The sequence below is a fragment of the Propithecus coquereli genome, unplaced genomic scaffold (assembly GCF_000956105.1).
Source record: "Propithecus coquereli isolate 6110/MARCELLA unplaced genomic scaffold, Pcoq_1.0 Scaffold88, whole genome shotgun sequence".
In the NCBI taxonomy this organism is placed as follows: Eukaryota; Metazoa; Chordata; class Mammalia; order Primates; family Indriidae; genus Propithecus; species Propithecus coquereli.
In genome coordinates, this window is record NW_012155062.1 from 10,066,338 (window position 1) to 10,078,477 (window position 12,140).

General features: G+C 53.0%; 1 protein-coding gene across 1 annotated transcript in view; it reads left to right on the plus strand.

Moving 5' to 3' along the window:
• The window catches only part of SH3RF3 (SH3 domain containing ring finger 3), a 318,901-nt gene that overhangs the window by 126,037 nt on the left and 180,724 nt on the right, over positions 1-12,140 (plus strand). Inside the window, exon 2 of the mRNA XM_012664281.1 lies at positions 7,189-7,200. Within this exon, the coding sequence (XP_012519735.1) occupies positions 7,189-7,200 (12 nt within the window). The remainder of the gene's footprint in view (positions 1-7,188; positions 7,201-12,140) is intronic.

The window sequence follows — 12,140 nt, forward strand, 5'->3', positions numbered from 1 at the left end:
AACAACTTCCATCATTAAAGAAATGTGTTCCATACTTGTCTGCCTTATTATACCAACAGCAAGAGCCCGTGTTTAGCCATTCATGAAGCTTTGCTTAATCGTCATCAATATGGTTGTTGGAATCTGCTCCTGCAGAGGCTGCTGAGTGAGACAGGTATCCACCCTGCTCTCTCTAGTGATCCGGAGAAGCAGGAGAGACTGAGGCATTCCAGGGGAAAGCAGACAGCAGATTTCACTTTGCACGTTTGAGATAACATTGGTAGGTTGGCTGGTAGTGGGTGAGGGCTCTGTGAGTGTTTGTGGATGTGGTCTGAGGGGGGTCCCGTGACCCTCTGTTCAACTGGACAGACACAGGAAGTCCACTGTGGGCTGGGACAGCAGACGATTTGGGTCATTATTTGTTTATTCAGGGTTGTAGTTGTTGCAGATGACCAAGGACAAGAAATCTTAACAATAAATGTGTAAGTCAATTCATAGAGTGCAGCCTGCACCCTCCCTATACCCTCCTTTTCTCCTGCCTATGGGACAATTGCACTTCCAAGGTCAGGATTGGCCAGCGTTGTCTGGACGCTTGATTAGCTGAATCATTTTTAAAAGGTCCATTCTTCATCTCGCTGCTTGTCGGCTTCCCCTCCCTGTCCCGTGCAGCGAGCGCCTGTCTGCATCCTTTGCTAGTGGTAGTTATGGAGCCAGGCACTGGTGAGAGGGATTGGAAGGGTTCTGGGGAGCTGGTGATAGGACCTACCCTTTTCCCTTCAAGGTTGGTTGGGTTTTTAAGTCCACTCTAGGTTTATGGAGAGGAAAACTCATTATAATCTGACATTATTTGGCTGTGGTCATGGAGTGGATTTACAGCCCACGTCAGTTGCAGCTGGGTGTGGGAAGACGAACATGCCCCCATTCAATCCTTCCTGGGGAAGATTTCATGGTTCGGTTGTCAGGGAGGACCCGACAACCCTTCATGCAGGTGGCATCTCCTCTCCCCAGGAGCAGTGATTTGGACCCAGAGATGGCCGAGGGCATCTTTTGGCCGAACCTGCAAGGGTTAGAGTTTGGAGGCCCTTCATCCTCCAGGCTGGTGCTCAGACTCTACAGGCGAGGCTTTCTACTTAACACCAGAGAAAACACCGGTGTTCTCCCACATCAATGTACGTGTAAGTGTGAGCATTCCTGGAGGTGGTGAAACTCATATCTTAGAAGAAGAAAAAGTTATCTGCTCTAGAAAAGAGTGATGATTAGACGGATATTGGATTAGTCCTTTGGCTGTGAATGGCATTGGTGGCAAACGTGAATCCCTTCATAGACGTGGCAGCTATCTTTGGACAGGCCCAGGGGTGGTTGTAAATGTCCTCTGGGACCCAGGACGTTCTGAAACTTTGTCTGTTCTTGCCACATAGAAGGCCTTGTTCAAGCCACTTAGTGCTTTACGTTCTCACCTATAAAATAGATATAGTAACTGAAGAAAACTTGTTTCACTTGTATATTGTAAAACTAAATGATACTATCACTATTGTTATGCCGTGGTGTTTGGATAAGGTGCAGAACAGATCTCCCCCAGCCACAGCCTCAGGCGAATATTACCAGGCAAATATTTTAAGTCAGATAGAGAATACCTTTTGTTTAAGAAAAAAATCTCAATTATTCCAGTATTGGTGATACCTCAGCTTCCTCTGTTGTTTTGCATCAGGAAAAATCAGGTCTGACTTATTACATATATCCTGCCTTGTTCCTGAAAGGATTTAAGGTGCTTTATAGAAACAATATGGTTAAGCAAGAGGAAATAATGTAAACTCACATAAGAAAAAAATGAGATGAAGAAAGCAGAGTGGACTAAGGTTTGTGTTTGGGGGAGAGTTTCAGAGAGGTGTGCTGAGCTGAGGACACTCTTGTCCCCAAAGGAATGGTGGACAAACAGCATCCAACAGACGCCACAGACCCCCAGTGAGCAGCCATTAGATGCCACGCACCATGCTTGGTGCTGGGAGCAGAGGTGAAGTCGGGTCCTCACTGGCAGCCCCTTGGTGGCCCAGAGCCCACGGACCTGACGAGGGGCATGGTGGGGGGAGGTCAGGCCTCCGGGTGTCTTCAGGACCTCATTAGAAATAGTTCCCAGAATTTCAGCTGCATCAGTGCTGGGTTTGTTCCCCATTTCGGATGTTAAGCACTTGGCCTAAATGTGACTCTGCCATTGGTATTACTGAGATTTACAGATAACGGTTTGATTGGGTTTTTTGAACGAATTATTTTCCTAGCGTCGTTTCATTTAAGGCTCTTTGTATGACCGAGGACTTGCTTGTGGAAGTCAACTTTGTGTTCTCAGTCACTGTAGCTCTGTAATTACACAAGATTTAATATCTTCTGTGAAGAGTCCTACTTGTGTCAGGCACTTAGCAGCTGCTGGCACCTCTGAGCAGCCCGCGGAATACCAAGTAACAGGCACGGATTCAGCCTCCCTGAGACTTGCTGCGCACACGGTCGCTGTTTAGTGTCCTGCGCTCGTCTGCAGCGTAGCCCAGAATTACTCCGACTAAACAGCAGTGCTTGGTTTGGGTTCCCTCTCCCCCACTCGGGGCACCTCCCGTTCCTGAGCAGTCCCAGGTACATCGTGTGATCGTTGACGGGAAATGATTACTGGGGAAATTGCCTTCTTCTGCCTGATGGTCTCACCTCTTGAAAGTGGAGAAACAGTGGCCAGGTAACTTAGACTCTGCTCATGAAAACGAATTACAAGGACGTTTCTTTTGCTCAAAGCCATTTCGGCAATTCACCCGGACTTTTCTCTGCACTCCTTTGCGGCAGATGTTTCTGTCGGCCCGCGGCAGTTGCTTTTTTGGCAGGGCCTGGTGCTTCAGCTGCCCTGGTGCTCATGTCCCGGCAGGTTGGTGCCCATGGTGGGGGTGGGCATGGGGGCACTGGGTGGGGCTTGTCGGTGTGCAGTGGTGATGACACTCCTGAGGGAACAGGGGCATTTCGTCTTCTAACTTGGTGTTCAATGAAAATAAATGTGCCCAATGAACAAAGACTCGTGTTTGAGCATGAGGCACAGGGATTTGGCAGAGGGGAAGGCAACCGTGAGATTCCTGGAATGTTGGATGCTCTGTCCTGCAGCTAGTGCCCAATATCACTGCATATATGTCCACCCCAGGAGTCAGCGGCACACATGAGCATTCACAGTTCACAGTCATTTGTGAGGTGGGTGGGCCAACATATGCTTGGCTTGGCTTCGAGCTGTGGTAGGACTAGGTCTGCTGCGTTTACCTTCTACGGACAGCAGCCGCCAGAGCCATGTTCTCATGGTGAAAGGCGTGCCCACAGGAAGCAAGCGCACCGGTACATCTGAAACACATTTCAAATGCTCGCCTGTGCCCTGCTGCCAGTATTGCATTGGCCAAAGCAACTCGTGGCTGAGCCCAAAGTCAAAAGTGGAATGTGCACTCTGCAGAGGTGGGGGTGGGGATGGGTGTTCCCCGAGTACCGGTCCACCCCAGGCACCATCAGAACACCACTTTCCACCATCAGGAGAAGACCAAAGATTGTCGGCTTGTATAATAGGTTCCTCATCCCAATGTCAGTGTGGGCATGCGTGACTTAGAGATGATTTTTCTTCCTGGGGTGAAGCATGAAGGGAAGTAAGAGGGTCTTAGGGACTGCTATGCCCGTTAATTTCATGGTGAAGGCACTTATTGCCTTGAAAATTGTCCATGTGGTGTTGAGTGGCAGACCAAGGACCCTGGTCCAGGTCCCACGGGTGCATTTTGGGAGGAGGTTGACGTGTTACATTAGCTTGCTGAGAGCTTTGCTCACTTCTGAAGGAGGTGGCCCGACTCCAGCCATCTCCAGTGCTTTTTCAAAGCTGACCACTTGGAAGGACTCCAGTGGCCAGTGAAGGGCTGTTGAAAACCCAAGACCACTGATAAGCAGGCCACATCAGCAACGATGGGGTTTTGTGTGGAAGTGGCGTTGACCAGCTGGGGCCTCTGTCTATCAACCTTGTCCCATCCACTGGATCTTCCCCACCTGGCTTTGGTGCTGCCGAGACGCCTGAGGCTGTGGCTGGGGAAGTCGCCGCCACTGTCCTCATTGATATCCTGCAGGAATGAGGAGCACACACAGTGGCCTAGTTAGTGGATTTCTAGGACATAGGCTGCATTGCTTCTCCACCCCTCACCTGTTCCCACAAATGTCCTCATCACCCTTTCTCTTTGAAATTCTGTCCCTGGGATTTCCCACTTGCAGCTCTTGTCAGCTTGCATTCTTCTTGACAGTCAGTGCCCTTGGGAGCAATGACACCAAACCGTTACAGACGCTAACCTCACAGACACCTTAGAGCCAGAGCCAGAGCCAGAGCCAGAGCCAGGACAGAAGGACATGTCAGGAGTGTGGGGTGCTGACAGGGCCTGCCCGGTGGCAGGCATTAGCGTGTGGGCCCTGGGGGTGAGGGGCACCAACAGCGAACACTCCTGAGGTCATGCTTTCTTTAGGCTGTGCTGCTTCAGGGTAGGCGAGATAGAGATTTGAGACTTCAGAATGCTAGACTAGCCCCCTCTTCTTTTTCTATTTTTTCCAGAATACAACATAGTTCTTTTTTGTTGTTGTTTTTCAGGGGCTGCTTCTTTCTTGCTGCTGTGCTGGGTCAGAATCATAAACAGCTGACATCTGTAATTAGCTTTAATGGTCTGCACTAATGCAGGACATGTGACATACAGAGGAGTCAGCATGGAGAGGTGGAGGTAGAATCTCAGCATGTGAGCATGGGAAGGGGAGCCAAAGGCCTCTTAGTATAACCGCCTTGTGTTACATGCAAGGAAACTACAGGCTGTCAGTGGCTGTGGGCTCTCGGGGCTCTGGACAGCAGCATTGGCCTCTGCCCTGAGTCCCACCCCATGTGCTGTTGGCTGGGAGGGTGGGCAGGGGCCCAGCCTAAGAAGAGGAGCAGTGGGAGCCCCTTCCCAGTGCTTGTCAACCACCGGGACTCAGGTGGGGACATGATCCAGTACCAGTCCTGGTAGCTGTGGAAATACAGGGATCCAGTCTCCCAGTCCTTGAGAACCTATGTAAGGAGTCTCCAAGCTCAAACAGTCTACGCCAACACACCAGCCCATCAAAAGAGTACTTTGAGACAATTTGCTTGATGTTAACAGTCTTTCTGCTATTAAGCACCCAAAGGTGAGTGACTGGAGAAGCTGGAATGGGCTCTCCCCACATGGCTGTGAGTGTGTGACTCTGGGACACGGTGGATTGCATTTGGATCAGGACCCACGTCTCTCTCCATTTATTGAGCACCTAGTCTGCGGTCAGCTGTTTTATGTCATTGCGCATTCTTGCGTACTGTTCATAATCAGCCCTTGAAAGAGGATGTATTATCCTCAGTGCAAATGTGGAAACTGAAGCTCTGCATTATTAGGAACTTCCAAAGGTGGAAATGGCAGTGCAGAATGCAGTCAGATCTGCTCGGCCTCAACTGAGCCATGCTGTCCCCAGAGCCCTCCTCCTGTGCCACAGCAGGGCCAGAGAGAGCTTGAAAGAGGGCAGATGGGTTCCTCACACCCCGAGAGACAGGCTTGAGCACCCCTGTCACCCAGGCCCTGAGAATTGGATGTCACCACATGTTGTGGTCCCAGTTCTCCTGATCCTTTGTGGAAGAGAGTGGCTGACAGCAGAGCTGGGGGGTAGGGGTGGAGCACTCCCAGAGCCCTGTTTCCTCTTCCCTGCCCTGCCCCGCTGCGTTCTCAGTTGGGAGTTGCACTGCTGGGACTTGCTGTGCTGGTGGGACATTCTCAGACGTGCCTTCCCTCCGGTCTGTTGTGTCCACGGGCAAACACTGCGTGGTTGGAATCAGATCGTCTGGTGGTGACCATGGAGCAGACCTCCCAGCACTGGGCAGCAGCAGAGCAGTGAGGGAACAAGGGAATTGGGGAAGGAGCCTTGGTGATCACGCTCCAGGCCTGCTCGTTGGAAAAGCTTAATGTGAGCGTCTTGTGTTTGGAGCGAGCAGTTGCCAGATCCTCTGCAGTTCTTTGACTCAGGGTAGAGGAAATCAGAAGTGTCTGCTCTGGTTTCCGTGTTGGTGCGGTGGCTGCAGGCCCTAAAAGCAAGCCCCTAAAGCACAGAGGCCACGGAGGCAGAGGTGTCATGAGTGGGGTGCACACCCACCTGGGGAGAACTGACACGTCCCCAGGAGGGAGGCGGAACCTGGAGATGGCCGTGTTGCAGGAGTGAGAGGCCTGCCTGGCTCTGGGGTGTGGAGAGCAGGAACCCATGCCAGGCCTTCAGGATATTCCATGGCTCAAGTTCAAGGTGCCACATCTGTGGCCAGTGCCAGAGGGGCACCAACTGGATCTGAGTTGGGCTGCGTGGCCAAGCCCCGTCTCTCACTGCCTTCCAACCCAGGGAAGGCTCGCTTGCTCACTTGGTATGGCTCTCAGTGTTTTGTTACCCTCCCTGAGGAGCAATGTGTGATTGGGGATGATGGATAGCAGCTATTTTTACTTTATCTTACTGCCATGAGTGTTTGTTGGGGTTAAATCTGCATCTCGCCTTCACACATTAATGTGGGGAGAGATTCACTCTGAGGATGAGTGCAGATTAGATTGTGTTATTCAGTCTAACATGCAGATCGTCGGCTTCATCTTCACCAAAAGAATCTGCTCAAAGAATCAGTGATTCAGGTTTCGCCGAGATATCAAGATGTCGATGTGGAGTAAGTGGGTGAGCTCCAAGAATGTTCCTGCCCTGCTAGGTGGCCCACCAGGTAGTGAGCACATCAGGAAGGCCTGGGGGCGCTGCGCCGGGTGCCACCTGGCCTGGCCTGTGTGGGAGGTCAGGGGAGGTAAAGGGTTGCCTTGGGCCTGCAGCAGCTGCAAGACTTGGGGACCCTGCTGAGTAGAATTGTGGAGGGAGCCAACAAGCTCATTCCAGCTCTCACCTCTGTGATGGGAGATGTTTGTGCACCCTCATTTGCTTGGGTTAATTCCCTTAAAGTGGGTCCAGCTGATCATTTTCTTTTTGTGAGTGGCAATGCTGCTGCTGGCAGATGATAAATTCTGAAAGATGATTGAAAATGCCTAGTGTACAGCACAGAAATGTCTGTCGTCCCCAGAAGGTGACTGGAGGCTGCAGCCCACTCTGCTCCCTGCCTCCAAGTCCCAGCATGGCGGCCCTCCCGCACCTGGAGGTCCTCTGCTCAAGCTCCCCTGCTTGGTGAGCCTGCCGGCCTCCTGCTCCCCTCCTCCTGCCCCGTGGCCCTGCAGCCGGCCTCTGCCCAGGCCTCTCCTCCCTGGGTCGAAATGAAGCTGTTCGTTGTCTCTGTGCTTGGTGCTGAGCTCACGGAGGGAGTGCAGCCTTGCTGCCTCGTGGAAGGGCACTCGGAAGTGCCAGTGAGCACGGACCTAGAATTGTCCACAGAGGTCTCCAGAAGACAAAAGAGGAGGGGTGGGCGGCCGCAGGGCTGAGGCAGGACACTGGTGGGCAGGGTGGGGCCAGGATGAACTTCAGCCTTCTCCTGACAGCAGGGGCCGAGGGAGAGGGGGCAGGGGAGGTGTGCTGCACTGCCTCAGTGCTGCAGGGGCCTGGGAGGAGGGCACAGCAGCCCCCTCTGTGGATGGAAAGTCCGGGGGCCAGGATGTTTGCAGCCTGGCCCAGATCACGGAGTGGCTGAGTGGTGGACCTGGGGCTTGAACTTGGCCCTGCCTGGCTCCTCACTTGTGTTTGTTTTCTTTATCCCCTCGTGTAGCTCCTGTCCCGGGAGGATCTGGCAGCCTTGGTGCTGAGCACTGGGGAGAGGGTTCCTTTATGTGCGTCAGTAGCTGAGGCACGTATGAGATGACCCTCGATTCCATCTCATGTGAGGAGTCTGTGTTTCCAACCCTCTCCCTCCCCGGCGACTCTGCCTGTTCTTCTAGGGGAGTTGTGTCTGGGTCGGGAAGCTGGGGGGCTGGCACTGGGGCTGCTACTTCTCGCAGACTGTCAGCTCCTTTGTCGCTGGCTCACTGGCCCTCACATTTCCATGGGTAGTGAGGGCCCTGGAAAGAACGTGATCCCTCGGGCACTGAGCCCACGGGTCTTACCGAGGGGAGCCCTGGACAGGAGGGGTCGCAGGGCCTGCAGTTGTCTCATGTGTGGTGTGCCCCTCGGGGGGGTCTTTTCTTTGAAGACACATTGCCCGTGTGCTGTGCCACACCACGAGGGTGTCGTGGGTGCACTTCATTCTGTTGATGGCGAAGATTATTACTGAAAGTCATTTTTATTCTTAAGGCATTCAGGGACTGATAGAGATTGAAATTATAAAATAAGATGCAAGAGATGAAGTAACTGAAGTTTTTTGGTCGTCAGGACAGGGACACTCCTCGCTTATTCTTGGGAAGGCACCAGAGACATACCTGTGCAGGGAACCTCGTGTTTCAGTGACGTGTGGAGCAGGTACAGGCTGGCCTTGGCTGGACGCAGGGCATGCAGTGGTGTCTGGAAGTGTGCGGGAGGCCACTGTCGGTTTTATGAGCCAAGCTGTATTTCTGAGGGTTTGGTGATTTTTGGAAGCTCTTCCTGGGCCAGGCACATCCTCCTCAGTGCTTGCCTCTGAGGGCTGCCCACTGCACGGCAGAGCACGTCTCTGAGTGTGTGTGTTTCTGAAGGATCTGTGGCCCCGTGTTGGGTGATGCTCTTAAATGTGCTGAATTTAAAAATCCACCCTGGCCTCATCTGCTTCCCCTGTGAAGGGTTTGGGAAACAAATGAAAGACATTCTGGCCTCGCGCTATCAAAAGTGGAGTCAGTGAGGGCAGCAGCTGGCGCTCTGAAGACACTGTGCCCATGTACTGTGCCACAGGGACCCCTGCTTTGTGCCAGCCTGCTCTGTTCTGTCAGGGCTGAGACCCAGGCAGAGACCCAGGATGTTCATCACCCAACCAGGAAAGAGCCAGGGTGGGTGCTTAGAGTGGAGCTTGCCATGGAAAGCTGCTTCAGAAAGAAACCAAACCAACGCCCAGCCCTGGCCTTCGGGTTTGGGGAGTGTGTCACTCTGCCTGTGCTGGGAGTGCCATCCATCGGTGTGACGGGAAGGACGGCTTGCTCTGGGCTGCCTGGGAAGCTGCTGAAATATCGGGTGTTAATAGCTGGATTAAGCCGGCTTGTGAATCAATAGCACGCCTTTCCAAAGCAATCGTACAAAACGTTTTGTCTTAATTAGACTTAAGGCGCGAACCGCTGCTGATTCTCCTGTGGTTTTTGCTCTCCGTGGGTGCCCTTTTCCTAGCGTATTCAGAAGTGGCGTATTAGTAGTACACACAGGGACACCGGGATTGCAGGACAATCGAGTGTCCTGTGGTGGCAGTGAGTGTCGTGTTCCGGGCAGGGTCAGGCCCCGGAGTATGTCCATGCTCCAAGGGGAGCCTGACCTGTGTCTGCCTCAGCATGGGACAAAGGTTCCTCCTGGGGCTCAGGAAAGTTCGTTTTGCATCTGTCAACGACCTGAGGTCCAGTGTGAGCAAGCCGCTGCCTCAGACCCTGGGGCGTTAGCACCTCGGCTCCTGTCCTAGGTCCTGCCCTGCCTGGCCGAGAGCCCGACCTCTCCCCATCTGCCTGTCCCCAGGTGTCCTCCTTTTGCACCCGGATTTCTCTTCATTCACCCAGTTTCTCTCTTTCGCGCCCTGGGTTCTAAGGTTCTATGGCCTGCAGGACAGCTTGCCTGGGATAAGCTGTGATAGGTTAGTAAGGGGCTGGCGAAAACCTGCTCTCGTGCTCAGGAATGAATGATGCTTCCGACGTTGAGAGGTGTCATGTGCAGTAGGAAGGTGATGTGACACTTGGACTCCTGGTGCCTGCTGCTTGCTCCCTGTGGATTTTCAAAGTCATGTTGAGGATTTCATTTCATTTGCAGTCCTTAAAGTAAGGGCCGGGCAAAAGGGCGGGTCCCTTCTGTGTCACGCTATGGCAGGAAGCGCTGTGTGTTAGGCACGTCGTGAGGACGGAAGTGTGATCGAGGGCATCTCTTTGTTCCTCCTGGACGAACGAGTGGCACGGCCTCGCGCGTGTCGGCCTGAGTGAGCCCTTGGCTGCAGTTTGAAGGCAGCGAGGGTGCGCGGGCCGAGAGGCGAGGGGGACGGGCCGCGGCCGTGTGGCCACTCAGGACCCCCACTCTCAGCCGCACCACGGTCCCGCACAGGTCTGTTTTTATCACCCCAGCGTGATAGACCAAATCACTGAAATCGTAGAGTCAGGGATCTGCTCCAGGTGGGCTTGATGCTACTTCCTCTTGGCTCAGGCCCTGAGGACCACCGTGGTGTCACGCTGAGCTGAAGGCCGGCTCGCTGCTCATCTCCGTGACCCAGATGCCTTCTGGATTGGCAGGTGTGAGGAGCCTCCATCCCCCATGATTCTAAAACCTGAACAGCTCTGACATGGAAAGATTTATCCCTGTGTTTGACTCAGCTCCTTTTCTTCTGTTTTTTTTTTTTTTTTTCCCTCCAAAAATGTTTTTAATTACAACATCCATCTTAATGGCCCCAGGAGAGGCACAGCTCCTTTGAGAGCAAAACCAGCCCTGGGCTGTCGGACACCCACGTGACTCAGTAGTGTGCCCCTGCGGAGATGGGTGCAGAGTGGGACCCTGCCCCAGACCTCCCAGAGGAGTGATGTCACACAGGTGGGAGCCAGTCTGCCTGAAATCTAAACTCTGGATTCCTCAGCCCATCTATCCCTAGGCTTTTGGTCAGTGCTGTGAATCTACATTGGAAAGGATGAGTGAGCACTTTCAGACCCTGCCCAGGCCTGGCAGTCACACCAGCCTCCCCCGATGAAGAGCACTGCACCAGCACCCCCCATTTGCATCCACGCCTGCTCTCTGGGTTCCAGGATTCGCCTGTGACGTGCAGGTGACAGCGGTAGTACCGGTCTCATGATGGCTTGTCCAGAGATTAAAAAGAAGCGGTGATCACGTGGCACAGAATTTTGCATCCAAAATTTGTGTTTTAAATTTTTCCAAGGGTCTGGCTTCTTTTAGGTTCCCATGAATAGCCACTTGGTCTCTCCTGGGTGGTGTTTGGTGAGCATCACCCCGCATTCCTGACGTCCTGATGGAGAAGTAGTGCCAGTGTCCGCAGGGCGTAAGAGATTGCATCTTGCCTCCAAACTGCAGGTGTGAATAAATTGACATGTCTTATTTATGGGCTTATCCAGGACATAAAATTCTTTTTTTTGTTTGTTTTGAGATGCTCAGGCATCTCGAGGCTGCTCAAGAGTATGAGAGCAGCAGACTGGCGCCGCACACTCAGGTGGCTTCCACCCACCCTGCAGAGCCACCTCTTCTGTGACCTGTCTGTGCCGGGAGGCTGAGCTCTCTGCACTCCATCCCCAGGCAGGTGGGGGATTTGTCTAGCAGGAAGCGTGTGCAGGAGAGGAAACCTGAGATCAGGGTGTTCCCCTCCTGGGCTTCTCCCCTCCCTGGATCCTCAGATCCCATTGGGGCCTCTGTGTGAGTGCTTCTCTCTGGTCTCTGCAGACCTCTCTCCCCCTTCCCCTCCAGGCCTCCGATGCCGAAAGCTCTCACTGTTGCTAGTCTTAGGGTGGTGCACCCCCTTGTGCTGTTTCCCAAACCCTGCCACAGTCCTGCAATCTTCCTTTTGCAGACCCCTCAGTGGCCCAGTTGAGTGCACCATCTCTCTTCCTTGTTTTACCAGGGCCAAGCCAGTGGAAAGGCTCACGCTCTTATTTGGAAGGCAGAGCGAGCCCTAGCTCAAGCAGCCCCGTGGCCCGTTGGCTGATTGGGACCAGCAGGGTTGAGCTGTCCCCTCTTCTTATCACTAGCCTTAATGCAGTCAGATCAGTCTTGTGCCTCTAAGCCATCTTGTTTGCCCAAAAATGAGGCTACCAGGAAAATGCTCTGTACTGTTTCCAAGAAGAACTCAGAAACCTAGACGCACTGTGTTTGCAACTATTCAGAATAGGCAAAAAATCCAAATCCCTGGGCCTCGTAAGAAAAGGAAGTTAAAAATCAGGATGGCTGTTATTAACTGTAATTGCTTTTGCGCAATTCCTATTAGAGTTACTGCAGCCAGGAGTCTGGAAGGAGGTTGCCTTTAGCACTTAATGTGTTAGGGAACATGAACACTCAGAGGTATTCTCCTCTGAAGACCAGTCCACAAAGGA